This window comes from Podarcis filfolensis (assembly GCF_964270895.1).
Source record: "Podarcis filfolensis genome assembly, chromosome: 2".
In the NCBI taxonomy this organism is placed as follows: domain Eukaryota; kingdom Metazoa; phylum Chordata; class Lepidosauria; order Squamata; family Lacertidae; genus Podarcis; species Podarcis filfolensis.
In genome coordinates this window covers 120,102,024-120,128,960 of record NC_139605.1, presented here as the reverse complement: position 1 = coordinate 120,128,960, position 26,937 = coordinate 120,102,024, and the positions used below count along the sequence as shown (strand labels likewise).

General features: G+C 47.8%; 1 protein-coding gene and 1 long non-coding RNA gene across 3 annotated transcripts in view; one reads left to right on the top strand and one right to left on the bottom strand.

Annotated features, from left to right (window-relative positions):
• Window positions 1-4,727: 4,727 nt before the first annotated feature.
• ESYT1 (extended synaptotagmin 1) overlaps window positions 4,728-26,937 on the bottom strand; it is a 59,966-nt gene continuing 37,756 nt past the window's right edge. For both annotated transcript variants that reach the window (XM_083599614.1, XM_083599615.1), the window contains exons 18-31: window positions 26,531-26,707; window positions 24,854-24,936; window positions 23,209-23,257; window positions 23,031-23,120; window positions 21,716-21,811; window positions 19,807-19,878; window positions 17,996-18,082; window positions 16,726-16,869; window positions 15,360-15,523; window positions 13,345-13,443; window positions 12,284-12,415; window positions 11,249-11,351; window positions 11,111-11,160; window positions 4,728-7,220 (exon numbers count right to left, since the gene is read on the bottom strand). In XM_083599614.1, the coding sequence (XP_083455740.1) occupies window positions 7,187-7,220; window positions 11,111-11,160; window positions 11,249-11,351; window positions 12,284-12,415; window positions 13,345-13,443; window positions 15,360-15,523; window positions 16,726-16,869; window positions 17,996-18,082; window positions 19,807-19,878; window positions 21,716-21,811; window positions 23,031-23,120; window positions 23,209-23,257; window positions 24,854-24,936; window positions 26,531-26,707 (1,380 nt within the window). In that variant the 3' untranslated portion in view covers window positions 4,728-7,186. The remainder of the gene's footprint in view (window positions 7,221-11,110; window positions 11,161-11,248; window positions 11,352-12,283; window positions 12,416-13,344; window positions 13,444-15,359; window positions 15,524-16,725; window positions 16,870-17,995; window positions 18,083-19,806; window positions 19,879-21,715; window positions 21,812-23,030; window positions 23,121-23,208; window positions 23,258-24,853; window positions 24,937-26,530; window positions 26,708-26,937) is intronic.
• LOC310756087 lies at window positions 7,174-7,927 on the top strand. The gene is made up of 2 exons (XR_014544695.1): window positions 7,174-7,296; window positions 7,673-7,927. It is a non-coding gene; the product is annotated as an uncharacterized lncRNA (long non-coding RNA).

The window sequence follows — 26,937 nt, the reverse complement described above, 5'->3', positions numbered from 1 at the left end:
ATGCTGGTTTCTATTTTTGATGGATCCAAAACAAATTATGTCAAAGAAGAAAACTCCTTACATCTTTTGCATTCAGGCCATGTGAGTGATCCTCTATACATATCAACAGCATGCGTAGAAGATCATTAATGTGGCCCAAAGGTCTGACAGAGCTGGCCAGGATTTTGCTGGGGGTGGAATGAGCAGCTATGATGCAGCACAGTGCTCATGTATCGAGCTATCAGGCTCAATATTTCTTCTGTGGTTCTGTCCTTTGGGTGATGCTAAAGGTCAGCTTCAAAGCAGGCTCTCATCTCAATTTGTTAACTTACTTTTGTTCTCATCATTTTGTTTTTATTCACGTAAGCAGATACCACATCCCTCTCCCAGAGGTGCTTGCAGGAAGTGGCAAAAGCACAGGTGCAGGCATTTGGGGAGATTGAGGCCATCTAGGCTCCTCCTTAGTTGATTCTGGGATTTTTTTAAAAATGTTGCCGCACAGCAGACACCTACCTTGGCCACTGACTCGTTTTACTCCTAGGACTTTGGTGGTAAGGTTATCCTTAGGAGAAACAGATTGCTGGCAGAACTACATGAAGGCTTGCAGTTCCACATCAGTTTAGGGAAACTGCAGAATATGGTAGGGGGCTGCAGAATACAGCTCTCCCTATCCATTTAAATAAATAAAGTTTCTAGCCATTATAGTGGTGAAGATGCACTTGGAACTGTGCTTGAGCAATGCTTGCTGATGCAGGAGAGATGTCTTAACAAGAGATCTAGTGATTGTGGGTGGGGCTAATGCATCCACACAGAATAGCTCCCCCTGCCCCTCATTGACTAGAAAAGCTGCAGCAAATTTAGAAAAAAATGGTTTAAAAAATGCCGAATAAATGGAGGTTGTAGAATTGAGTTTTTCTTGGGGCAGGATTTGCATTTTAGTTTTAGCAGGGAGAAGACCCAGCCTTGAGCATTAGCTGCTCCTACTGTAACTTAGGGACGCGGGTGGCTCTGTGGTCTAAACCACTGAGCCTAGGCCTTACTGATCAGAAGGTTGGCGGTTCGAATCCCCGCGATGGGGTGAGCTCCCGTTGTTCGGTCCCAGCTCCTGCCCACCTAATCAGTTCGAAAGCATGTCAAAGTGCAAGTAGATAAATAGGTACCGCTCCGGCGGGAAGGTAAACAGCATTTCCATGTGCTGCTCTGGTTCGCCAGAAGCGGCTTAGTCATGCTGGCCACATGACCCGGAAGCTGTACGCCGGCTCCCTCGGCCAGTAAAGCGAGATGAGCGCTGCAACCCCAGAGTCATCTGCGACTGGACCTAATGGTAAGGGGTCCCTTTACCTTTACCTTTACTGTAACTTAAAATGAGACAAGCCCAGGTGCATGCAGTACATGGTAGTGGTGGCGAAGAGGCTAAGCTGTTGACCAGGGAGTCCCTGCTTCCATCTCATTTTTGCCATTCTTTCACTGGATGGCCTTAGGCAAGCCACTGTTCTGTCAGCCTTCGCTTCAGCCATGCTAACACACACAACACAATCTGTAATAGAGGAATGATTGTAGTGACCTATTGCACAGGCCGTTTGTAAGGATGTTGTGATAAGCCAGCTGAAGTGTTCGGAATAGCAGAAACGTGTTTAAACAATTGCTATTGTATTAAGAGCAAATGCAGCCCATTGCCAAAAAAGCAGGGGAACCTGAGGAGCTCCCAACGGAGACAGCCTCCGGAATGCCACCCTGAGCTGCGCCTCGTGCATGTATAGCTGTGCCACCCCAGATGTAGCTGCATCCTCTTGGTGCTCAGAAACAACTAGAAGCCAGCACTGGCTAAAAGAAGCCATTACCGGTAACTCCCCACGAACGTGTTGATTTTCTGTCCAAATCAAGAGGCTTGGGGAATGCCCTTTGCAACTCCCAGGTGCCCACTCCAGAACGGACACATTATCCTATAGCCGCTAACAAAAGAGATGAGGAGTGACAGGGCAGCTGAGAAGCACAAGGCAAGCCTCCTGCCGGAGTGCTAAGGAGGACTTGATTGATGGCTCCAGTTGTCCTGCCAAAACTACCTCCTCCACACATTCCAGAAACAACTTTATTAAAGGAGGTTTTAGGCTGGTGCAGACATCTCTCCACTGCCTTCTCTTTAATCAGATTTGTGTGTTTGTGTGCGGGCATGCATGCTAATTATCGTCATCCTTTAGGCTGGCTAAGATCCTAGCAGGGTTCTTCGACAGGTGACAAAGCCAATGGCAGTGCAGGCATTTCTCAGCCGGGGTGAAAGACATTACTGTATAGGCACCAAAGGAGGGTGAACTTTGAAAAGCCTCCCTTTTGCGGTCCTGCTGGTTGTCTGCAGTAACATAGCCTGCTGTTTCTTATGTGGGGTTCAGCAACTGGGGAGGCCCTGCCCCGTGGACATACAGGAGGCCGGCTGATTCCTGGAAATGCTGCTCCTCACAGGCCTGGGAAATCCCCCTCCCTCCCTTAGTGGGTTGCATCTGGCTTCAGGATCGTTGGGCCAAAAAGAATGAGGGCCTGCAAACTGGAGAGCTCTGGTGGCTTCTGATCCCGTTGCTCACACTGGTTGCTCCACGCAAAATGAGAATAGCAATAGTGTTTGGAGTTTGGATCCTTTGTTGAATTTGGACCCCAAGCAAGTGCCTGCCCATAACACCTTCTAGAGCTGGCCTTGTCTGCTGAGGAAGGGAAAGGAGACATAGGAGACTAGGAAAAACATTGGTTTAGGGAACAGAACTACCACCATAAATCTCAAAACAGCAGGTAGCTTTTAAAATGCTGGTGAATTTGAGGCAAGTCAGCTAAAAACAAGTCATGGATTGGCTGACATGGATTGGCTGTCTGGAAGTGACCCCAGATGAAAAGCTGCTTTGCCAGAGCTGCAGGTACAAACGCACCCTTATCCATACTGGGGGTGGGAACCCTGTTCCTTTTTGCCACTTAATTTTGATGAAGTCACCAATAAGAGGGGACCGCAGGAGCACAGAACCACACAAATTATATTGTAGCTCAAGACTAGAAACAGAAGTAGATTCCAAGAGATGGCGCTTGGCTACTACCGTATATTCTGGCGTATAAGACGACCCCCCAACTTTTCCTGTTAAAATATAGAGTTTGGGATATACTCGCTGTATAAGACTACCCCCGCCTGCAGCCAACTAGAGGCAGCCTCTTCCCGCCCCGGCTGCCGCCTCTCTCGAGCCCGCAGCCGCTGCCTGGCTGCCTCCCGCACAGCCGTCACCACGCGGGTTAACTCTCTCGCTCCTGCCGCCACCACCTGCCACAACCATACCCAGCATATAAGATGACCCCTGACTCTGGAGAAGATTTTCCGGGGTTCAAAAGTCGTCTTATACGCCAGAACATACGGTAGTTAAGTGATGGGATGCCTTTTATCCTGGAGAAGTTGACCTTCAGAGTGGACATGAGAAATGGTGGTGATTCCTCAGGGGTAAAGTAATGGTCCGGGAGTAGTGGGGTATGTCTGTCTGTCTCTTTGAAGGGCAGTCCTCTTCTTTCCTTCCAGAACATGAATCAAGTCACCTGCTTTGACTTCACGCCAGCAGAAAAGAATGCATGTGTTATCTGCTATGCCCTACATCCGAGGGCTTGTCACACTCCCAGCTTGCTAAAGCACAGACATACTGTTCCCACAGGGAAATGGCTACATACTATTTTGAACTGTATCAAATATATATATTTACAAGTCCAGATTGTTCCCCAAGTGTGGGACAAATGGGAAAATTAACTTGTAACACAGTTAAATACTGAAACATGTTTAAGAAAGCGCAGCAATTGTAGCTTCAGTGTCTCTGGCCCTGTTCCTCCACAATTCAGAACCACCAACTTCACCCATGCAAAATTTATATCAGCTGATTTGATGGTGCCATGCTAGTCTCACTCTCAGAGTGGAGAGTTGGATACTGCAAACTTCAGGTGCGAAGGCTTCAGCATGCAGGTGAACTGGAGAGGTGAGCTTCATGTTTTATTGGCTCTAAAACACGATGAGAGTGGCACAAGCTCAATATCAAGAAACAAGTTTGAAATTTAGCAGAAGGTCATGGTGTTTTTTCAAGCCATTTGGACCAAAGATAATTTATTTGTTGAACCGCAATAACTCATCCTGAACAAAGTGCAGCAGTTGTGAAGGCCGTAGAGTGAATCAGCTCTACTGTGCCAGTTTTGTTATTTAAAATAGTGAATTTTTAATATCAAGCAGTATGCTTCAGGTGGGGTTGCAGGAGAGGCACAGCAGTAGTGCTAGTGGCACAGTAGGTCAAGCCTCACCCTATTTGCTGCCTAACACGCTTTCAGTGTGCAGTTGGTCCTCTGATTCCAGCTCCACACTGAAAAGCTACCTAGAATGGCATTAGATGCCTAGGCAAGCCCTGTGGGATGCACACAGGATAGGAGGGGGGTCTTGTGTATGAACCAGCCTGAAGAGATTTTAAGACATCATCACAAGGAGGTAGCACACCCCCAAAATACCCTGGGTAAGCATGTGGCGCTTCAAAATGCGAATAATGTTGTCAGTTGCTCTTTGGACCTCGTTGTCCTAATGTGCATGCAAACTCTCAAATCTTGAAGGCACACTCTGAGCACTGAAATTGCAGGACCTCAAACTGATTGCATGCATAAAATCGATTTTCCTACCAAGCTTTTGTTTGGGAGGGCTTGGGGTCATGGCGGCGGCAGCGGGAGCAGCAGCAGAGTAAATAAAAACTAAAGCAGAGTCACAGATTCCTCCTCTCTTTATTTGCTACAACAAATTACAGTGGCTGCTACAAGAGGCACAGGTGCCAGAAACACACTCGTGCAGTAAAGCCGTGCTTTCGGGAGCTTTGATTTGGCATGGAAGGCAGCAAGTGATTGAGCTCTTTGCAGGCACACTCGGCACCCCCCAACCCCAAATCTTTCAACGTGCTCTTGGGGGGGAGCAGCGCAGATTCAACAAGGAGGTGCTTTTGCTGTGTCAGACACATTCGCTACGGTCATACGCGTAGAAACAAGCACTTTAAAAAACTCTTCATAAATAGACCACAATTAATGGTTTTGGCTTCTTCAGAGACGGAAGAGCGAGTGCACATGCGTGGAAAGGAATTGGGGGCTAGGACTGGACTTGAGAGTTCCATGTTGGCAGCTCCCAGCTGTGAAGCGAAGGAACAGTAGGAAAAAGGCGAGCAAAGAGGCAAGATTGCTCGGCAGTGGAGCCTCAGACAGAGCAGCAAATACTGTGCTCCCCCTCCCTCCATATTTTGGAGAGGCTAGAGCCCGCCCTGCCGCCTAGCTGCTCTGCCACAATGATCCTGCCCACCTGGCCCAGATTACAGGGTCTGCGAAGGCGGAATACATCTAGCCACTGTGAGGCATCTATCAAGATTTAGCTTCCTGTGGGCTTAGCCATGTGGATTTTTTAAAAATCGCCAAAGCGGTTTGATTCTTTCTCATAGCAACACCGCAGACAACAAACCTCCACAAAAGCAAACAACAACAGCAACCCCAAGTGCAGCTGCTGAAGAGCTCCATGAGGGGAAGTCCATGCTGCCCACAAGCCCATGAAGGGGCCTCCACCAAGCCCAGCTCAAGCGAGAATAGCCTGGGAATACGGGAAAGGCAAAGAATAAATGGAGGCCCGGCCATTGGGGTCTATTTTGTAAAAGAGCAATCAAGACATTTCCCCAGCACTATAGTAGGACAGCGCTGAAATTTGCAAGCAGTGATTTATCGCTCTGAAAAAGGAGGGGGTGTCTAAGGGCCCTTTAGTCTTCATGTGTGCAATGGTCCTAAAAGCTCAACTCTAAAAAATTTCATGCTAGCAGAGGAAACCTTAAAATCATGCATACGGTGTATGTCGAGAGATGTACCCTCTGTGTCCTTTTGCTTCTTGAAGCAAATCTCCTCTCTCTCCCCAAAGCCTTCATGCCTATCCTTCCTTGCAAATATATTTTCAAAGTCAGTCAGAAAATGCAAATATTGCAAGTTAATTCTGTGTACAGGTAGATAAATTCTGCATATCTGTAAATCTGATTTGGAGCACGGAATATGAATTTCCTGCTACAGAATACACACGGACCTAGAACTTGGTGCAGGAGGTTGGGGTGGAGGAGGTTTGACACTCCACACACCGATTCCAGGACTGGAGTGCAAGAAGGCACCAAACAACATTCGTTTTTTAAAACAGCAACGTGAGTGGCACAAATAACAATACTGCAAGAAAGCTGTCTGTCCATTTGGACTATCAGCACAATGCTGGGTGGGACAAGAAGCCAAAAACAAACTGATTCAGTTTAAAGGAGCCAGAATCAGAAAGAGCAGGTGATGTTTGGCGAGGTTAGCGAGACCTGCTACCAGGAGGTTGTGGGCCTGCACAGAGTCAGGGCAGGACACACCACGACACTTGACAGGCATCAGCTAAATGCACGGAGGTCACAGCCATGGACTCCCCATCATGGGGAAAGAATGATAAAAAAGGCAAATAAAAATGGCTTGGCCACTGCGCTCTCCACCCCTCAAATCCTGTCACTCAAAACGACTGAACGCCATTTGAAAAGTGTATTAGCAGGACAACTGAATTCAAGTTGCTTTTCCCAGCCAAACAAGCCCAGGACAAGGGTTGTTGCAGAATGTTCCCTTTCTAGATAAAATATCTGGTGTGGAACCCTTTGTTCCAAAGGAGGTTATTTGCCCAAGTGTTATTTTGGGGAAATATCTGGTCCCTCCCTGCGGAGCTCCTAGTACTTCTCTAGCTCACCCCCTCGCCCCAGGCTCCCTTCGCTCCTGGCCCTTTTAGCTTCTTCTCCAGTGGCTGCTGAAAAAGCGTGAGCCTACAGCATCTGTAGAGCCTGAAAGGAACTTCATCCTCAACAGAAGGATGAAAAAGGTCCACTTCTTTGGTCAATGAAAAAAAAGGCAGCATGTGGTATGCAGTGTTGAGAGAAGCACACAGGGTGAATGCAGGGTGCGAATCCCTCACCGCCTCAAAAACCCACCCAGGAGTCACTTCTCGGTGAAAAAAGAAGATTCTAAGAACACAACACTATGATTGCTTAAAAAACAGATACAACTGAAGAGTCCGTCCAGCAGGCGGGTGAGCTTGGGATCCTCCAGCGAAAGGTGATGGTGGTAGCAGTGTCAATGCCAGCTCTTCAACTCCCTGGATGGTGAAGTTTCAAGACAGGAGGCACCGTGGAGATTAGGAGCTGGTTTTGTCATCTTTCAAATCGTACCTGCAAGATAAGGAGAGCCTTTGCTGACCTTCTGGCACAAAACCACCTCAAAGGAATGGTTCCCAGGCTGTTAAAGGTAAAGGTACCCCTGCCCGTACGGGCCAGTCGTGTCCGACTCTAGGGTTGCGCGCTCATCTCGCTTAAGAGGCCGGGGGCCAGCGCTGTCCGGAGACACTTCCGGGTCACGTGGCCAGCGTGACTAAGTGGCATCTGGCGAGCCAGCACCAGCGCCACACATGGAAATGCCGTTTACCTTCCCGCTATAAAGCGGTACCTATTTATCTACTTGCACTTCGGGGTGCTTTTGAACTGCTAGGTGGGCAGCAGCTGGGACCGAATGACGGGAGCTCACCTTGCCGTGGGGATTCGAACCGCCGACCTTGCGATCAGCAAGTCCTAGGCACTGAGGTTTTACCCACAGCGCCATCCGCGTCCCCAGCCAGGCTGTTAAGGCACTCTAAAACCCTCCAAATCACTACAATAAGGGAAACCACATCTCATACCTCTTTGGAGGAGGCAGGAGGATGTAAATCCTGGTATTTGTAAGTCACTGGATGCACCCTAAAAAGAACCATGGGAGCTCACATTCCTCCAAGCTCCTTTCCTTGTCTTTGGATTTACATGTCAATAGGCTAGGCAGCATCTGTTCCGCTTGTAATACACAGAGGATGCTCAAGAATGCCTAATTATGACTGTGGAAAATTCACTAGGAAGTCTGGGGGAATTTGGTACAGCATCTCATGTTCCACATCTTCCCGCTATCCTCCTTTTTCCAACATGCCCACCAGAAGAAATGCCCCCATACTGCTAGATGCTTGTGTGCAAGCTGCCTGGCCCCCCTCTTGTCGCCTACACAGGGAGAGAGTGAATCAGGATGTCCCATAGCTGTCAACCTTTCCCTTTTCTTGCAACGAATCCTATTCAGAATAAGGGAATTTCCCTTAAAAAAGGGAAAAGTTGACAGCTATGGGGTGTCCAAGCTTGCCACCCTGGGTAGTCATCCAATTTGTATCACTTTGTTCCAATCACAGAATTAATGCTCAATGTGATTTTGTGACAACTGTGGCTTTACTCTAGAGATCTCAGCATCTGTGGGCTTATTTTTATGCTCGTTAGTTGATCTGGGTGTTCACAAATGGATTCCATTTACAAGAAAGGAAATTCTGACACCAGGAAGACCTTTCTGAGGGTAAGAGCTGTTTGACAGTGGAGCAGACTTCCTCGGGAGATTGTGGACTCCCTTCCTTGGAGGTTTTTAAGCAGAGGGTGGATGGTAATCTGTCATGGATGATTTAGGTGAGATTCCTCCACTGCAGGGAAGTTGGACTAAATGACTCTCAGTGTCTCTTCCAATTCTACAATTCTATGATTCTCCGAATTTCTATGAATGATTGTATATGTACTTGCAGCCTAGCTCCAAGTTCAGGAGAGAGTTTTACGAAAGAGCCACATTCAAGGTGGGGTGGAGGGGAAAGGGATAGGGGAGTGAGGAAAAAGGAAAATAGTGGACAGTGCCTCCAGGACTAGGGTCTAATCCATATTAGCTCTGCACATTTTTGTTCAGTATTCTGGTTCCTTTTGCTCATGAGGCCACCACTACTGTCCCCCCCCCCCCAATGAATTCCAGACCCCTTCAGGACCTCTTTTAGCTATTGCATGATTCTTTCACTGGGTAAAAAGGTAAAGGGACCCGTGACCATTAGGTCCAGTCATGACCGACTCTGGGGTTGTGGCACTCATCTTGCTTTACTGGCTGAGGGAGCCGGCGTACAGCTTCCGGGTCATGTGGCCAGCATGACTAAGCCGCTTCTGGCAAACCAGAGCTGCACACAGAAACGCCATTTGCCTTCCCGCCGGAGCGGTACCTATTTATCTACTTGCACTTTGATGTGCTTTCGAACTGCTAGGTGGGCAGGAGCAGGGACCAAGCAACGGGAGCTCACCCCGTTGCGGGGATTCGAACCGCCGACCTTCTGATTGGCAAGTCCTAGGCTCTGTGGTTTAACCCACAGCGCCACTCGCGTCCCTCTTTCACTGGGTACTTCCACATAAAACAGCTGCATGTTGTTTACTATCAACAGGTGTGGCTTCACAAAACTAGTTTGGCACCTTCGCCTCCCCCCCAAACCTTCCTCCCTTGCTCCATCTTTAATACTTAACCTTGTGTAGGTGGGCATTTTATCCTCCCATTTTTCTCTGTCTGGAAGGACATCACGGGGTTGTGTTTTGTTTTGTTTTTAATGCTGCTTCTTTTAAAGTGCACTTGTGCAACTGTGGTTACCTTTAAAAGCTCTTTCCCCCAAAACCTTCAGTGTGACTAGGAATGTAACTGTGATGGTGGCTGCATTCACTCTGCAGTTGTTTTGGGGGTGCATCCTCTTGTCCCCTCCTATGCAAGTTCACTAAGAGCGTGACCCCCTCCATTCACCTCCACAGTGGGGGGAAAGAGGCTGGATCTCAAGAAACAGCTTCTGAGGTTGGTGCGAATCCCACCTCCTCAGCAAGGGCCCTGTCATTGCAAAGGTCCTTGGTGGCAGTGAGCTTCTCCTCCCACCAGCTGTTTTCCACGATTCAACATCTTCTTCCTCCCAGTGCAACTTGCATAAGGGAAAGAAATAAGAGGCCAGAAGCCCAGAAATCTTACTCCTCCTCCAAGAGGGATCCTTGGGGTAAACGGTCTTTGCTGGGTGGGTGAAGTTCCCCCCACCCACATCAGATTCTTCTAGGACTCTAGCCTCTCCTTTCCTCCTATACAAGTCAGTGGAGGGATTGCTCCATTACCTTGCACTAACGCTCCAAGCAGGTGGGAAGACAAGGGAGGCGCAATGTTGTATTCCATAGAATGTGCCGAATGAGCAGCAACTGCATTGGTGAAAAACGTAAGAGCAACCATAGTGGCTTGCAAGTAAAGGGGCTTCAGTGTGGATTCCACCTGGAATACTGCACTGTCCCTCGGACAGAGAAAGACCTTTATGGTTCACTGCTCCGTGTAGTCAATAAGGGTAAAGGTAAAGGGACCCCTGACCATTAGGTCCAGTCGTGGCCCAAACAAAGGTCTGACAGAGCTGGCCAGGATTTTGCTGGGGGTGGAATGAGCAGCTATGATGCAGCACACTGCTCATGTATCGAGCTATCAGGCTCAATATTTCTTCTGTGGTTCTGTCCTTAAAGGTAAAGGGACCCCTGACCATTAGGTCCAGTCATGACCGACTCTGGGGTTGTGGCGCTCATCTCGCTTTATTGGCCGAGGGAGCCGGCGTACAGCTTCTGGGTCACGTGGCCAGCATGACTAAGCCACTTCTTGCGAACCAGAGCAGCGCACGGAAATGCCATTTACCTTCCCGCCGGAGTGGTACCTATTTATCTACTTGTACTTGACGTGCTTTCGAACTGCTAGGTTGGCAGGAGCAGAGACTGAGCAAAGGGAGCTCACCCCGTTGCGGGGATTCGAACCGCTGACCTTCTGATCGGCAAGCCCTAGGCTCTGTGGCTTAACCCACAGCGCCACCCGCGTCCCAGTCAATAAGGGACAAGAGACTAAATTTTAGAATCTAGACTCACAGAACTGTAGAGTTGAATGGCACCACAAGGGTCTTATAGTTGAACCTCCTGCAAGGCAGGAATCTTTTGCCCAATGTGGGGCTTGAACCCAAGACCCTGAGATTAAGAGTCTCATGCTCTACCAACGGAGCTATCCCAGGTCCATCCTCAGTGGCATGGCATACGGAACCATCTGTTTTCCTACCCTAGTCCCAAGAATGAGAGGATCCCTCCTTCAAATCACGTTTTGCATCCTCTATGAAAACGACGGCCCAGGTAGCAAGACCTCCTCTGCCTGCCCAGTGATACTGGAGACGCTATGGGGCAACTGTCCCTCCTGCTGTACTCACCACTGGGGAGCGCCCTGCGACAGGTCCTTCTGCGAGAGGTCGATGTGCACCTGGGAGGGGAAAGCACAGAGAAGCAGTCACGTGCCGGCTCCTCTCCAATGGGGAGCCTGAAACGGCAGCTCCTCCCGAGTTCCATACCTTTCCTATCGGCTCCCCTCGGGACATGAAAGACACGCTGTTTTTGATGTAGGCCTCCAGCTTCCTCCGCTGGGCATCGTCCAGCGTCAGATCCCATTCAAACCTGTGGAAAGGGCAAGCGAGTATCAAGGCCTGTTTCACATAGATTACCCCACAAATTTTAATTGCCCTTTTTGGCCAACATACAAGTTACTTAATGGTAAAGCTGTGAATCCCAACCCTCCCACCGACGAAACACACTCGGTACGAATGCATACATAGGGCTGGAGCAGGGAATCTAATCTGTGTTAGTGACTGCAAGTAGGGAAGCAGGGAGTACAGTGGTACCTCGGGTTACATACGCTTCAGGTTACAGACTCCGCTAACCCAGAAATAGTACCTCGGGTTAAGAACTTTGCTTCAGGATGAGAACAGAAATTGCGTGGCAGCAGCTCAGCAGCAGTGGGAGGCCCCATTAGCTAAAGTGGTGCTTCAGGTTAAGAACAGTTTCAGGTTAAGAATGGACCTCCAGAACGAATTAAGTACGTAACCAGAGGTACCATTGTAATAGTTAGCACTGAGTTAAGTAACCCAAAATAAAATTAACTGATGTCATGGATAGAGCTTGGTAATGGCGACCCCACTTCAGCAGTTATTATTTTCATGTAGTGATGTTGAAATTATTTTTATTAAAATTTGTATACTGCTCTTCATCTAGATATCTCAGAGCAGTTCACAGCATAAAAATAAAAACACAGAACAAAACGAACCCCCCCCCCCCATTTAAAAGGACATAAAATGTTAATCAGCCAAAGGCCTGGTTGAAAAGAAACATTTTCACCTAGTGCCTAAAAGTATATAATGAAAACACCAGCCGAACTTCCCTGGGGAGAGCATCCCACTGCAGAAAAGGCCCGTTCTTGTGTCGCCACTCTCTGGTCCTCTCCAACCAACCTGACTGTTCACTATAAGCTAGAGGCAGCTCCAGTTCCCAGGAGCTGGTGACCCTTTTAGACACCCACCCACCCACCCTCACACAATGGCACCCTCCCTCACTTCTCATTGAACTCAGGATTGTGGGTCTTCTTCCGCACGGTTGTCTTTCTCTTGGTGACACGGGATTTGTCAGGCAGTAGGATCAGGGAGACATAGGGGTCAGGTGTATCCTTGGTACCTGACTTAAGGTTTCTGAAATGAAGGCAGAGAGGGTTATTAGGAGGGATGGGAACATTCAGTGCCCCCAAATCAAATGGAAGGAGGGATTTGAAGAACCTAATGGCACATATTGGGCCAGATTCAACGAAGTATTTGGGCAAGTGGGAGCTGGTTCAGCAGGACTTTCCCCTCCTCTCAGTCAGTTGGGGGTCAGGGTCCACAGAATCCCCAGAACAGTGTGGGGAGAGGAGAAGGGAGATTGTTCCATCCGGCAGGCAGAAATGTTTGTTCTGATGCAACAATCAAATTAGCATGGAAATGAAATCCTCTCTAGGGGTTGTACCCAATCCTGGTCCTTTCTCAGAGTAGACACACTGAAGCTAGTCATGTCAATTCATTGCAATGGGTCTGTTCTGAGTAGGGCTAAGATTAGATACAACTCTATGCTAACTATAGCAATCACGTTGGACTGTCTTTTATTAATTATTATTCCAACCATGTACCGGCAAATTCAGGTTGCACAATTATAGCTGATCTGTGCAATAAGGAAAGTGACGGGGAAATGTTCTGGAAAGTGTGGGATAATGCTTGTTTTGATGCAGCAGCATCTACATAACATCTTTGCAACTAGATCAGAAGGAATGCTCATCAAGTAACCAATGTTGTCTGATCTCTCTGCAAATGAATTGGGATGAGTGTTCAATAACCAGTCACCTGGGAGTGCCCTTACAGTACCTCTTTTTTCTTCTTCTTTTTTTTTTACTGCCACTTGGTGTAGAAGCCAAGAGTCAAAGCATACATAAAGTAAAAACCCTCTTTGGGTGGTAGCACAAAATCCAGCAAGATGGCTGAGAATGTACCCATCTTCTATGCGCAGTTAAGAAAACCTCTTTTGGGGGGCTCATGCCAAAGCCATCTCTTTGTCCCGCTCCTCCCAAATCAAGCCCCCTTCCAGCCCTTACCTGCAGGCATGTATGATGACAATGAGTTTGCGCGCATCCATGTTGTACCAGACAGTGAGGCTCATCTGGCCCAGGGGCGAGTTTGATAGCTCCAGGTTACTGCAGGGCAGAAAGACACAAGCACAGCTGATTATTAGGGGAATCGTGGTACTACATGGGGCTGGGATGAGGAAAGGGCAAGACGTTTTGACACTTTTTGCGCAGCACGTGCAGCTGGAGGAAGGAAATGTGATGGTAGAAGCCTCGTCCATGTTGTCCCCACAGATGCTAAGGGAGCAGAATGCATGAGCGATGAGTATGCTTAGGTACAGTGGTGAGGGAGGGCTGAAGAAGCAGGGTGGTTAAGAACTTCCCTGCAGCTCTCATTGCTGCAGGGGGGTGGGGGGGAAGCAGACTTGCTGGTGTTCCCAAAGCCCAAATGAGCACCGTGCTGCAAGACATGGAGCAGAGTAGTGCTCCCATCTTTTAAAGTATTAAATATATTACGTACATAAACAGCAAGCGTTGTTGTTCCCTTTCTGGCAAAAAGCTCCAAGGCCACTCAGCCGATCTGCATCAACAAGATGTTATTCAAAAGCCCACAGTGGACTGGCTTCGGTTTCACAAGCTGACCCTGGACCCTCAGAATTCAGACTCTAAAGCAGGAATGGGGAACCTTCTTCGGGGCAAAGGCTGTGTTACCCTGGTGAAAAGCTGTGAGGGGGATCCTTTCCAGTAGCAAGTAGGGCCAGACCCACACACAGCCACACACAATCACACACCACAAGGTACTTCCAATGGAAACAGAGGCCTATATTTAACTCTTAGTAACTCCATGCAAGTTTCACCTGGTGTTTTCTCCCATAGACTTTTTTTTTTTAAAAAAAGACAAGGACTGTAACACATATAAACACCCTTGATCCCTTGATCTGTCTTAACTGTGAAAAAGGCAAAAGGAACTCAGTATTCCCGGTAGAATGATGCAAATAACACCAATAAACAGATGGAAAACAAGTCCCACATTAGAGCTATCCAAAGCATCAAATTTCAATAAACATTTACATCCCCAAAACCATATACTGCTTTGGACTTGCCCAGCTTGGTAGTCAAACAGCTCAGGTGCCACCTTCCCCTGTATAAACTTACTCAGGCTCAGAGATTAACCTCTGAGGCTCTCCTCTGCAGTCCATCTCCCAAAGATGTTGGAGGGTGAGAACAAGCCTCTCCTGTGGTGGCCCCCACTTGAGAAATGTTCTCCCCAGGGAAGCTTTCCTGGCACTGACTTTGCCTTCCTTCTGATGCCAGGAAAAGACCTTCCAGGCATTTGGACAGCTGTAATGACCCGGCTTTTGGCTGTTGTGGATGGGGCACTTATTTTGTTGTAGGGTGGCTTTTGTGGATGAGTACTTTTTAGTATAGATTTAGTTTTAATCTATTTTTATTACATATTATTGTCTTATTGTCTCTGCAAACCACTTCTGGTGATGTGAAACAATGCATACAATGAACAGACAAAGGGCTCCCCATCCATGTTCAAAAGTTATCTCCCTCTAAACAGGCCTCTGTGAGATCAGCTAAGACAGGCCAATAGTAGCCATAAAGGCAGTCACCTCCACCAACATCCCTCCTGCCAGTGGGACACAAAGCAGATCAGCCAAACGTGTCAAGAAAAGTGGGGCCAAGCAAAGAAGACAGAGAGCAAGAGTCAGATGATCAAATGTGGAGGAAGGAGGAGTCAAGGCTGTCAGGAAAGTGATCTAATGACCCTCAGCCTCTCTTATTGATGCATCAGAAAATGTGGTATCCTTGCAGCAGAGGCACTAAGATAAAGGGCAGTGTGTTTACCCTCTGCAAGGAGCTAAGGCAGGGATAGAGAACGTGTGGCCCTCCTGATGTTGTTAGCCTGGATAGCCAATGATAGGAGTTGTAGTCCAATAACCCCTGGAGGACAATCCCTGGACTGAGGAGCTCAATTTTATTGTGCAAGATGAAATTGTTTGCTGGGTTCCACACCCCACAGGGCTGCCCTTCTTTACCTGCTGGCCTGTGGCAGGCGCTGGCGCAGCTCTTGCGTGGAACCAGAGTCTCCATCCTCCCGGATGTACAGCTCCGTCTCAGATCCCTTCTGAGAGCCCTCCTCAGTCTCTTCTCCTGCCCCACCATGAAGGGCCTCCACACCTGAGTGCTGAGAGATCAGAACCTGCGGGATGAGGCACACAAACATGGAAGATGATTTCCTAGGACAGTGGTATGGATTCATCCTGTGGTCAAGAATGGGGACCTCAACACCAGCTTCACCAGAACTTTGCTGGAGAGACCCAATAGGTGAAGATAAAACAAAACACCGGCTCTTTACATTCCCCCTGCATATTATGAAAATAAGAACAATGGCACAAAAGGTAGTATTATGTACCAGGCAAACCAGACCAGACCTGACTTCTCTGTGTTGCAATTTTTTACATATTGTTACGTACGAAAAACAATTTAAAAAAGGAAATAATCCGTAGGAAAACAGGTTAGACAGATTAGATTGACAGATTAGAGAACTGGGCCAAAACAAACAAGATGAATTTTAACAGGGAGAAATGTAAAGTATTGCACTTGGGCAAAAAAAATGAGAGGCACAAATACAAGATGGGTGACACCTGGCTTGAGAGCAGTACATGTGAAAAGGATCTAGGAGTCTTGGTTGACCACAAACTTGACATGAGCCAACAGTGTGACGTGGCAGCTAAAAAAGCCAATGCAATTGTGGGCTGCATCAATAGGAGTATAGCATCTAGATCAAGGGAAGTAATAGTGCCACTGTATTCTGCTCTGGTCAGACCTCACCTGGAGTACTGTGTCCAGTTCTGGGCACCACAGTTCAAGAAGGACACTGACAAACTGGAACGTGTCCAGAGGAGGGCAACCAAAATGGTCAAAGGCCTGGAAACGATGCCTTATGAGGAACGGCTAAGGGAGCTGGGCATGTTTAGCCTGGAGAAGAGGAGGTTAAGGGGTGATATGATAGCCATGTTCAACTGTATAAAAGGTTGTCACATAGAGGAGGGAGAAAGGTTGTTTTCTGCTGCTCCAGAGAAGCGCACACAGAGCAATGGATCCAAACTACAAGAAAGAAGATTCCACCTAAACATTAGGAAGAACTTCCTGACAGTAAGAGCTGTTCGACAGTGGAATTTGCTGCCAAGGAGTGTGGTGGAGTCTCCTTCTTTGGAGGTCTTTAAGCAGAGGCTTGACAACCGTATGTCAGGAGTGCTCTGATGGTGTTTCCTGCTTGGCAGGGGGTTGGACTCGATGGCCCTTGTGGTCTCTTCCAACTCTATGATTCTATGATTCTATGATTCTATGATTCTAGGTCAGAGACTGTTCAGAGCTGCTGTCCCCCACATCGCCACTTACCCCCAGCTGCACTCGCATCAGGACCTGGATGGCAGGACCAGAGTTGCTGAGTTGGAACCAGCGGTCAAGGACAAGCCCCTCTGCTGACAGCAGCTGCTCAAGTGGGAGTGACAGGGTACCCAGGGTGTGCCCATCATCTTTCACCTGTGGGAACGACAGACAGGTGAGGACCGATCAAAATTTCACAGGTGAAGTAGGCAGGAAGGATGAGGGTCACACGTGGTGTGCATTGGAATAACCCCTTTCGTACCCTGAAATCTTTGAAACTATCAAGGGGCAGCCTGGTAAAGGGTCCTTTGGTAGGAACTGGGTTGAGAGAATGTGCAAAATCTCCAAGGCTTCTTCTCCCTGCCCTGCCCTGCAAGGACGTAGCTCACAGAAGAGGGAAGGGTTGAAAGGAAGCAAGTTGCAAGACACTGCTCCCTGTCCTGGCTTGCCAAGAGCTCACACATACCCCCTGTGCTCTTGGGTTCCCTGGCAGCAAACCTGCATGGGATCTGCTGCTAAAACACAAAAGAAAAAACTTTCATTCCTTGCAAGGTATTTGAAGTCTTAACATGAGGACTTCAAAACACTTTGAACATGATGGAATGAAGCCACACCCACCTCTCAAATTTGGCCTGCAAGCATGCTCCTGATAATGGACCATGGAGGCTGGTCCATTAGCATGTGTGGGGCACTGCCCCACCAAGCTCAGTCTCCCCCCAGCCAGCTCCCACCTGCCTGCCTTCTTACTTATGACAAATTGGGGGCGGCACTGCGTGTCATCTGCTCTGGCTCCACCTACTGTTGGCCTCCCTTGCCTTCTGCCCTACAAGTCCCAAAGGGCACCAGGCACCACTGGTTCAGAGTTCAGGGCAAGCCACCTATATTATCTCAGCAATCCTTACAAGTACCCAGTAAGAGGGCTAAGGCTCAGATTTGTTTGCGTAACTCCATCCAGTGAGTTTTGACTGAAGCACAGAAATCCCCTCTTGCAGTATGAAGTGCTCAGCTCCCAGAATGGCTTTGACTTTCTCACCTGATGTGGTGTGAATTAGGCCATAAACATATCTCTTGTGGCTTTTGCTGCTTGCAGATTGCCCCGCTGTAGCAGGGGAGACCAGAAATTCTACCCAACAAGGAGGACAGGCATTTTGGGCCCAGCTGACTTGCTAAACGGCTCGCTTTAAAAGAGATAGTGGCACCCAGGAGAAAGGACAGACTGACTCCAGGGGGTGTGTGTTGGGGGGGGAGAGGGGGGGAGGCGGGGAGAGCGAGAAAGTGCTACCTGCAACTCCAAAGATTCTGCATGGGGCCTCTTGATAAGGAAGGAAAAAGCTTCATTCCACACTGGCTCTGCAGTCTGAGAGGAGACCTGAGGGCAGAGACACAAGGCCGTGATAAAAGCTCTCAACACTTAGAAAATACAAAAGGGAAGAAAATATCACAATTTGAGGTTAGCCAGCCGTTTATAAGACAGTATCAAACAAATCCCACCAAGAATGGAGGGAAAGGAAAGCTAGTTCAAACCATATTTAGATGACTGCCTTGAGATTAAGTTACAAGAATAGTTGATTGATGGAGCTATTCTTTCCCTTTGTTACAGCAATTTAACTAAGCACTAGTACTTGAATTTACTTTCTCACCCTCCCTCCCAAACTTTTGTGACATGTTGTTCTGGGAGTCTTTTTTGGCTAAACAGCCGGGTAAAAATGCTTCAGATGTTCTGCTCCACCTGTGGGCTAATCTATTTATATCAACACTCATTTTCACTATCACTGAAGGAGAGCTATCTATAGCTCAGTAAGGGTTTCCAAATACTTCTTATTTTAAAATAATTCAAAATATGCTCAAACCTTAGTTCTCCCATCTTTATGCTACCAATTTAGGATAAGATCTTATGTGATCAGTGCTTTTTTGTAAATTAAAAATGAGGATTGACACGTAAATACTGACGTCACATTTTGGGATTTATGATCAAGTGCTCTTTTTTAAATTAATATTTTATTATGAGAATTTCATTTGTAAAAAGACAGAGTGAGGAAAAAGAAAGAAAAAAGTGAGAATAAAAAAAGAAAAAAATACTGTTACATTACCATACATTAATATATGACCATAAGTCCCCAAATGATCAAGTGCTCTTAAAGTTTTATTTGTTAAATAATTAATAATAATAATAATAATAATAATAATAATAATAATAATAATAATTTTATTATTTATACCCCACCCATCTGGCTGGGTTTCCTCAGCCACTCTGGGCGGCTCCTAACAGAACACTAAAAACAGAATAAAACTTCAAACATTAAAAACTTCCCTAAACAGGGCTGCCTTCAGATGTCTTCTAAAAGTCAGATAGTTGTTTATTTCTTTGACATCTGATGGGAATGCATTCCACAGGGCGGGCGCCACTACTGAGAAGGCCCTCAGTGTCTGGGTTGAATGATGGGGGTGGAGATGCTCCTTCAGGTATACTGGACTGAGGCTGTTTAGGGCTTTAAGGTCAGAACCAACACTTTGAATTTTGCTCGGAAACGTACTGGGAGCCAATGAAGGTCTTTAAGGACCAGTGTAATATGGTCTCGGCGGCCACTCCCAGTCACCAGTCTGGTTGTCACATTCTGGGTTAGTTGTAGTTTCCGGGTCACCTTCAAAGGTAGCCCCACATGGATTGCATTGCAGTAATCCAAGTGGGAGATAACTAGAACATGCACCACTCTGGCGAGACAGGTAGGGTCTCAGCCTGCGTACCAGATGGAGCTGGTAGACAGCTGCCCTGGACACAGAATTGACCCAATTGACTCAATGGAGATCAACTGATCTCCTTTGCCCTTTAAATAAGGGTGAATGTACATGTGCACACAAACACATTCGCACACACACACGCACACACATTTACCCCAGCTATGCCACCGCCCTCTAATATCGTGGCTTCGTCTTTTCACCCTCAACCCTCCACCTCACCCTCTTTGCCAGTTTCCTTAGACTGCTCATGTGCCACCTACCCACATCCTGCCCCAAAGTAATTCTTTACTGCTCACTCCACCACAACCCTTTCCCTATTAAAACAACCACCATGTTTCCCCCCCATGCCTTCACCTTGGTCTTGTAGGAGACACCACGGACAGAGAGACTGGCGTAAGGACTTGGGGGTTTTGAACCCTTCCGCAGCTGGGAAAGAGAAAACGGTTGAGAGTTTCTAGAATGCTCGATTATAAGTAGACACTGTGTGTATTTTGAGCATGTCTAAGCACGCAGCACAGGCCAACAATTTGCTCAAAAGGGAAGCCCTATCTTCTGTTTTTGAACATGCCTTATGTATTCTCATAATGACTGTCAAACACCTCTATTTATTGATTTCATACAGGTGGAGGAAACAAGTGGCTTTCCCAAGGGCATGCAAGCGAGGGGCAAAACTGATGTAATGGTGACACAGCAGTGCATATTTTTTAAATCCTTGTGCCTTCCCTGTTCATTTGTACAGTGGAGATGGAAGGAGCAGCGGCGTAGCGTGGGTTGTCAGCACCCGGGGCAAGGCAAGTAATTTGCGCCCCCTAACCTCTAACCTGCCACCGCTGCCAGCTTCTTCTTGCTGCTGCCTGGGCTGGGGTATTTACGGTAAGGTAGCCACGGCGGCGGCGGGTCCGTGTCAGGTGATCTGAGGCGAGTTGCCGCTGGCGCTGCCGCCCAAACGACGCCACTTGCCCGGAGGAGGAGGGCAGAGAGGCGAGGAAAATGCAACATGGCCCAGCAGCTGCAGCAGCAGCGGTGGCGGTGGGGCCCTGACGCGCGGCCCTGACGCGCGGGGACCGCAGCGAGCGCTGAGAGCCGCTGCCTGCCGGACGCCTTCAGCCCGGACGCGCGCACAGCTCGTCGGTTCCGCGAGACATGGGGCTCTGCTACAGCCTGCCCCCGAGGCTGTTCGGCGACTCCGGAGGCGGCGAGTGCGCCCCCCCCCAGATGTTGCGCCCGCTGCGGCCGGCCCCCCCTGCACCCCCCACGCTACGCCACTTGGAAGGAGTCTGTTTTTCGTAGCTCCCCAGCCTTATCTTGCTGCGCCCTGTCTGGCTTTAATCAATTTCCTACCCTTACGGCTGGGGGTGGGGGGACGGCTTAGGTAAGACAGGGAAAGGACTGCCTTTTGCTCCCTCCTCCTCCAGAACCAGGAGTGGTTTGCTGGGTGGAACAGAACAGTGGCAACAGCCTCCCAGCAGCAGCATCACTGCTGCTGACCAGGAGGGGTAGGAGTGAGGAAGCAGAGAGGTCTGGGCTGTGCAGGTGCTCAGGCCAATCCCATCCAGCACTCCCACTGGTAGGGCCAGTGCTGCTGCTGCTGCTGCTGCTGCTGCTGCTGCTGCTGCTAGGAGGCCATTGCTGTGGCTCTGCTCCTCTGAGTGAGCCATTCCTGGCTTGCTTTTAATTTAATATGAAGTGCGGACTGCAGCAAAAGGGAGAGGGAGGTCTAACTGCACAATTGTAGAAACGTTGCTTTAAGTCTGCATTGCTGCATTTTATTTTGCATTATTATACGCTGCTTTCACAGCTGTGAAGTGGTTTATAAATTTGCAAAATAAACTGAAAACCCTGCCCTTCCCAGCCATGATCCCAGTGAAAACCACCCCGCCCCCACCAGCACAGCATTGAGACTTAGGCTAAGAAAATACTTCCAGGTGGCACCCAATGTGTAGGGGGGTGATTTTAAACCATCTCAACATACACTGGTGCCCCCGCTTAGTATTAAAAGGGAAAGGGGGACCACAGATGAAGCTGTACATTATACATTTAACAGGATGTATAATTAGGCCTGGAGTCTGCAGCTGAGCTGGGACTTAGTTAAGGATCCTTAGTTAAGGTCCAATACAATATTCCGCATTAGTCCTCTGCTAGACCTGAAGGAAAGAGAGCTCTTTAGGATGTCCAAGGAATGATTGGCAGCTTCCCAGCTCTCTTGGCCTGTGAAAGGAGCTCAGAGCCCCAGCAGGGAGAGGGGATATGTACTGCCACTCACCGGCAGGTCAGTGGCCCTGTCAAGGAAGACTGACAGCAGGGCAGATGACAGCTCCTCGCTCTTTGGTGTCTGGATCAAGCTATTCACCATCAATACCTGTGAAAAGTGGCACACATTAAGGACTATGCTTAGATGCAGTATCCATCAAAACTATGACCGTCACATGATAGTTTGGTAATCTGCACTCGTCATGTGAGCAACTCATCACAAGATGGCCTTCTTGCATCAAAGATTGGCAGTTGTCAGTGGGAAGATCCCCGGCAACGGTCACATGAATTGCCCTTGTTCTTGTAACTCTGACCCGGCCTTCCCCTCGTGCCTTCCAGATGTTGTTGGACTCCAGTTGCCATTAACCTCTGTCAGCATGGCCAAGGATGGTGGGAGCTGTAGCCCAAAAACATATGGAGGGCACCAGGTCAGGGAAAACAGCTCTGGCCAGACATGCAGACCCTTTGAAAACCTACCGCCTATGGCTGCCCCATGTTCCCTTTCCCAGCTCTAATATCCTTGGTGCTGGACATACAGTTTCCAAATGTCTGAGCTAACAGAAAAGAGTAGTTTCATTTATGCCTCTATGAGGGTACTGGGAGAAAACATGGTTTTGCTTAAGCACAACCACCTCCCTCAAGAAACTCAAAAATCTGTTTTTTGAGGAAGGTGGTTATGCTTAACACAGGGACTGAACAAGTTGCAGGACTCTTCACTAGTAAGATAGACCATGGTCACTCCAGGAAGCCCTGTGAGGCAGGAATCTTGTGCTCAAATAACCCTGAACTGCTACCAGCAAGCAACAGGCCTTCCTAAAGCCAAAAACAAGCTCTTAAAACATTAGAAAACCCCACGTTCCCTCGCAGTGGCGTGGGCTTTACTGACAAGGCTTTCTGAAGTGACCACGAGACATGGCATGCTCTCACGGTCACTCCAGAAGGCCCTGAAAGGAACCTCATGTTCCCAAGGTAAGCGCACGCATCCTGCCCTGTCGTTCCTCAGTTGTTATTATTTTGCAAAGCCCTCCTACTTCTTGTGCAAGAAGTGAAAAGAGTACTTCTTTCACTGGGAGTGAAGCATTCTTTGAAAAACAGGCAGGGCTCAAGCCCAGCATTAGTTCCTCTAGAGCAGGCAATCTGAGGAGAAGTTCTCTTTTCAGAGTGGAGTAGCCTAACCTTAGTTTGAAAGCCTGTGGGGAGGACTTGTGCTCTGCTTTTAATGCTTGTATAGTTTTTAGTAGTGTTAAGCTGCCATAGAGGCTAACAACCCCAACCTCCATCCCTATGGGGCAGTTCTCTCAATGATCCTCCCTCCTCTCCCCAATTACCTGCTCCAGCTCAGCAGCACTGGGCGTGGGGGGCAAGCACTCCAGCTTCACATGGAGCCGTCCCGACTTCACATCCTCTAGGGGGAGCCACTGAAACCAAGAGCAGGGGGTAAGACCAGCACAGCTGCTGCACATCTCCTGCCCACCCTCTCCAATGCCATTGGTACCATTGACTTACCTCGTCAACAAACTTTTGGCTTAGCACTCGTCTCAGAGGGATCTTACACCTGAAAGGGGATGGAGGAGGAAGAGGTGAGTGAGAAGAACAAGTGGCTTTCTTTCTGTCACAGGCCCTGCAAAACTGAATTAACACCATGATCCAGGTGACACGAAGCAGAGGGCCTTGTCCTAGTTTGCAATTCATGCACAGGTTACTAGGAGTTACTAAACGTCGACAGAAGGTGTAAACTTGCAGTCTGGTAACATGGATCACTGCCTTGTCGTGGCGAAGGGGCTTGAATAACTCAAGAGAAGCTATGAGCTATGCCGTGCAGGGCCACCCAAGACGGACAAGTCATAGTGGAGAGTTTTGACTAAATGTGATCCACCTGGAGCAGGAACCAGCAAGCCACTCCAGTATCACTGCCAAGAAAACTCCATGGACAAAAGAGGACAGGCGTGCCTGGCATGCTCTGGTCCATGGGGTCACAAAGTGTCGGACACGACTAAACGACTAAACAACAACATCATCATAGGAAACTGCCTTAAATTGAGTGAGACAATTGCTCCATATACTGTTTAGCTGCAGCTCTCCAGGATTTCAAGCAGCCTGCCCTGATTCACAGGCCCAAAGGTGGGCCAGTGAGAGTGGTTTGATGCAGGGATACGAAAGAAGGATGTAAAAAATGCCAGAGTGTTCAATTCTAGTGCTTTCTTGGAAGTGTAAACTTACAACCCAGTCTGCAAAGCTTCACATTCAGAGCCCAGGGTCCTCCAATTCTAGTATGGTGTGGAGGGCAGGGCTTTTTTTCAGTCGAAACACTCTGGAACTTAGTTCCGGAACCTTCCCTGAACGTTCCAGCAGACCCTGGATGGACTGGGAGTTGGTGCTGTATGCGTTTTCAGCGCTTTTTAAGGTTGTCGATGCAGCATGTGTTTTCAGCGGCTCCCTAAAAAAAACTCAACCACCTTGGCGCCCCCTAAAAATGAGTCCAGATCCACCGGGAGTGGGGGCTATGGAGATATCTAGGCTCCTACCTTGAATGTTCAGCTTTCATTAAGAAAATGAAGCCTAGTTGTTAAGCTAATGAAGATACAAAGACAAATGTAGAGGCAGTATTCTACCCAATCTCTGTGGAAGAAGCAAAATCCACTCCCAATTAATGCCAATGCATAGAGATGATTGAAAAGTAGCTGTATTTCACCTATAAAGCTGTAAATTAATAAATAACTATGGGTGCATCCAGATGGGGTCTTAATATTGCAAAGGAATGGTTCACATTTTGAAAGCAAGTCATTGGCAACATTTTTCTTAAATTTTCTGAGGAAAGTATAAATCAAGATTGGCACATTGATGCCAATGACATCACGTGGATGCTGCAAAAAAACCTCTGAATGCACGAAGAGCACCGATCGCACAACAAACACCCATCTGGAAGCACCCTTAAATGACTTGCCTTTAGGTGTTTTCTGCTTCACTCTGATTTACTAAGGCTCAGGCTCACCAGTATAAATTATGTGACTGTGGGATTGAAGATGTCTATAGAGAGGGAGGGGAGTGCTTTTCTCCCTCCTCCCATGTCACGCGGTACTCAGGCAACTCAAAGGAAGAGAGGTGAGCATGTTTCTGGCCTGTCCAATTTTTCATTTTGCTCCAGACTTACCTTCCCAGGAAGTCGTCCTTGTCAACATCTTTGTCATATAAATCAAACTCCACGTCCTGCCCTGGGACGTTACTCACAATGACCTGGAGGATATAGCAAAGTGGGTCACAATAAAGAGCCACACAAACTAGAAGCAGCACACATTCAGGGATCGACTTTAGTAGATTAAGAGTGAAAGCCAAGGTTTGTTCTCATCTTGGCTCTGGAAAGCAAACACACTCATTAGGCCAGCATTGGAAGGGGGGGTACCTGGTTTCCTGGATTCCATCCCCCACCTCTTTGAAAGGGCCTAGGTAGGGTTTCATGTTTGGCCAAATAATTGGTCAGATTAGCCAATCAAACATTGGACAGCACTATGATGTGAATCAATTAATTAAAAAAGACCAGATAGCAGATTTTTACGAATATTTTTAAACCATAGTTTTTATGTCTTTATTGATGGGCCAAGTTTGTGAAACTAGGTTCATACACTGAAGAGGCTGGGTGTTAACCGAGAGTGAGAGTGAGCAATGCTTTATTGATCTGTTGCCTATTTTATCTTGCTGATTTTTTTGGAGACAATTCTCTGCTGACATCTATCTTTCTTAGACTTCTTGGCAATGGGTGTCTGTGCATGATTCAGTAAATGAATGTGTTGTATTGTGTGTGTGTGTGTATAAATAACATTTTAAGATTCCTGGTGACAGATCTATATCCTCTAGGGAACAAAAGATGAAGGGCATATATTTGGGACTATTGGCTTCTATCTTTGGCTCCAGCAAGAAGTGGAATTTGGCAGGAATTCATACAGAAGCTCAATGCAAAAATATTTCACTTCAGGCTACCAGTGGCACATTGCAGATGGAAGCTGTGTGCATATGAAAGTTTGAAAATCACTGAAGACATATCCAAGTTGATCTTTCAGATGATTTTATTATTTTGGAAGAGGGAGTTAAGAGACAAGACATGTTGCTGTACAATGTACCCTTTAGATGGTATGACATTTCTGAGTATTCTTGGTCTTAGTGGCATTTATACAGCACTGAGAATCCTCTATGGTAAGCTGAGATTGAAACACTGCATTTAGGTTTTATGGCTTTCCATTCTGGGGCCGTTTGTGCGTCCCAAATACTCCACCCAGCTGTGAGTGAGCACCGTCTGTTGATGTGGAAACTTCTATAGGTAAAGAACTTCCAGGTACGTAATTGCTAGGCAGAAGTAAAAAATGTTGAAACTGACTGACAGACGCTCTAGACAGGGGTTGGGAGTCCAGATGCTGGTAGACTCCACCGTCCATCATCCCTGACCATACTGGCTGGGGCTGATGGGAGTTGGAGTCCAACAACCTCTAGACAGCCATAGGTTCTCTATCCTTGCTCTGTATAGAACCAAGGTAAAAACCTGAACAGGCTTCATTTGGGTTTTCAACAATTTGTGTTATACTGTAGCTATTCTCAGGTGTGTGTCCAAATCAGAAATATGCAATGCTCTGTTGTGTGCTTTCCTTTCATCCATCTGATTGCAAGGAAGACATCTCAGGACACTGTGAGTTATCAGACACTGTATCAGTTCTGCTTCAGTTAAAATAATCTGACTCTGTTGCAGAACAATTCCCCATTAAACCCACGCTCCACCACCACCAGCCAAGGCCGGAAGGTCCAGCAGATCCAAGCTTGACATGTGTGCGTGCATTCTCACCTCATAGATCTCGCTCCAACGGGGGTTGAGATCCTCTTTGATGACGCGGCTACGGAACTTCTGGCCCCCCAAGCGCACTTTGACATAAGGGTCTGATTTGCCCTTTATCATCCCACCCATGAAGTTATCCTTGGCAATCAGATTCTCAGCTTCCAGCAGGTGAATGCGGATCACACTCTGAGGGGAAGATGAGAGAAAAAGAAGAAGAATTTGCCTGAGGGAACTGCAGTCACCATCCTACAAAGCAACGGGTCTCTTATCTCGCTTTTCTGGGGTCCCCAAACCATCCTAGGTTTTTACGAGAGCAACACAATAATTTTCATCACAGTAACTGAAGGAGGCAGAAATCAACTAAGATTAGAGGTTGGAGCACCTAGCTTCTGTAATACCATTATTTTTGCTGTAAT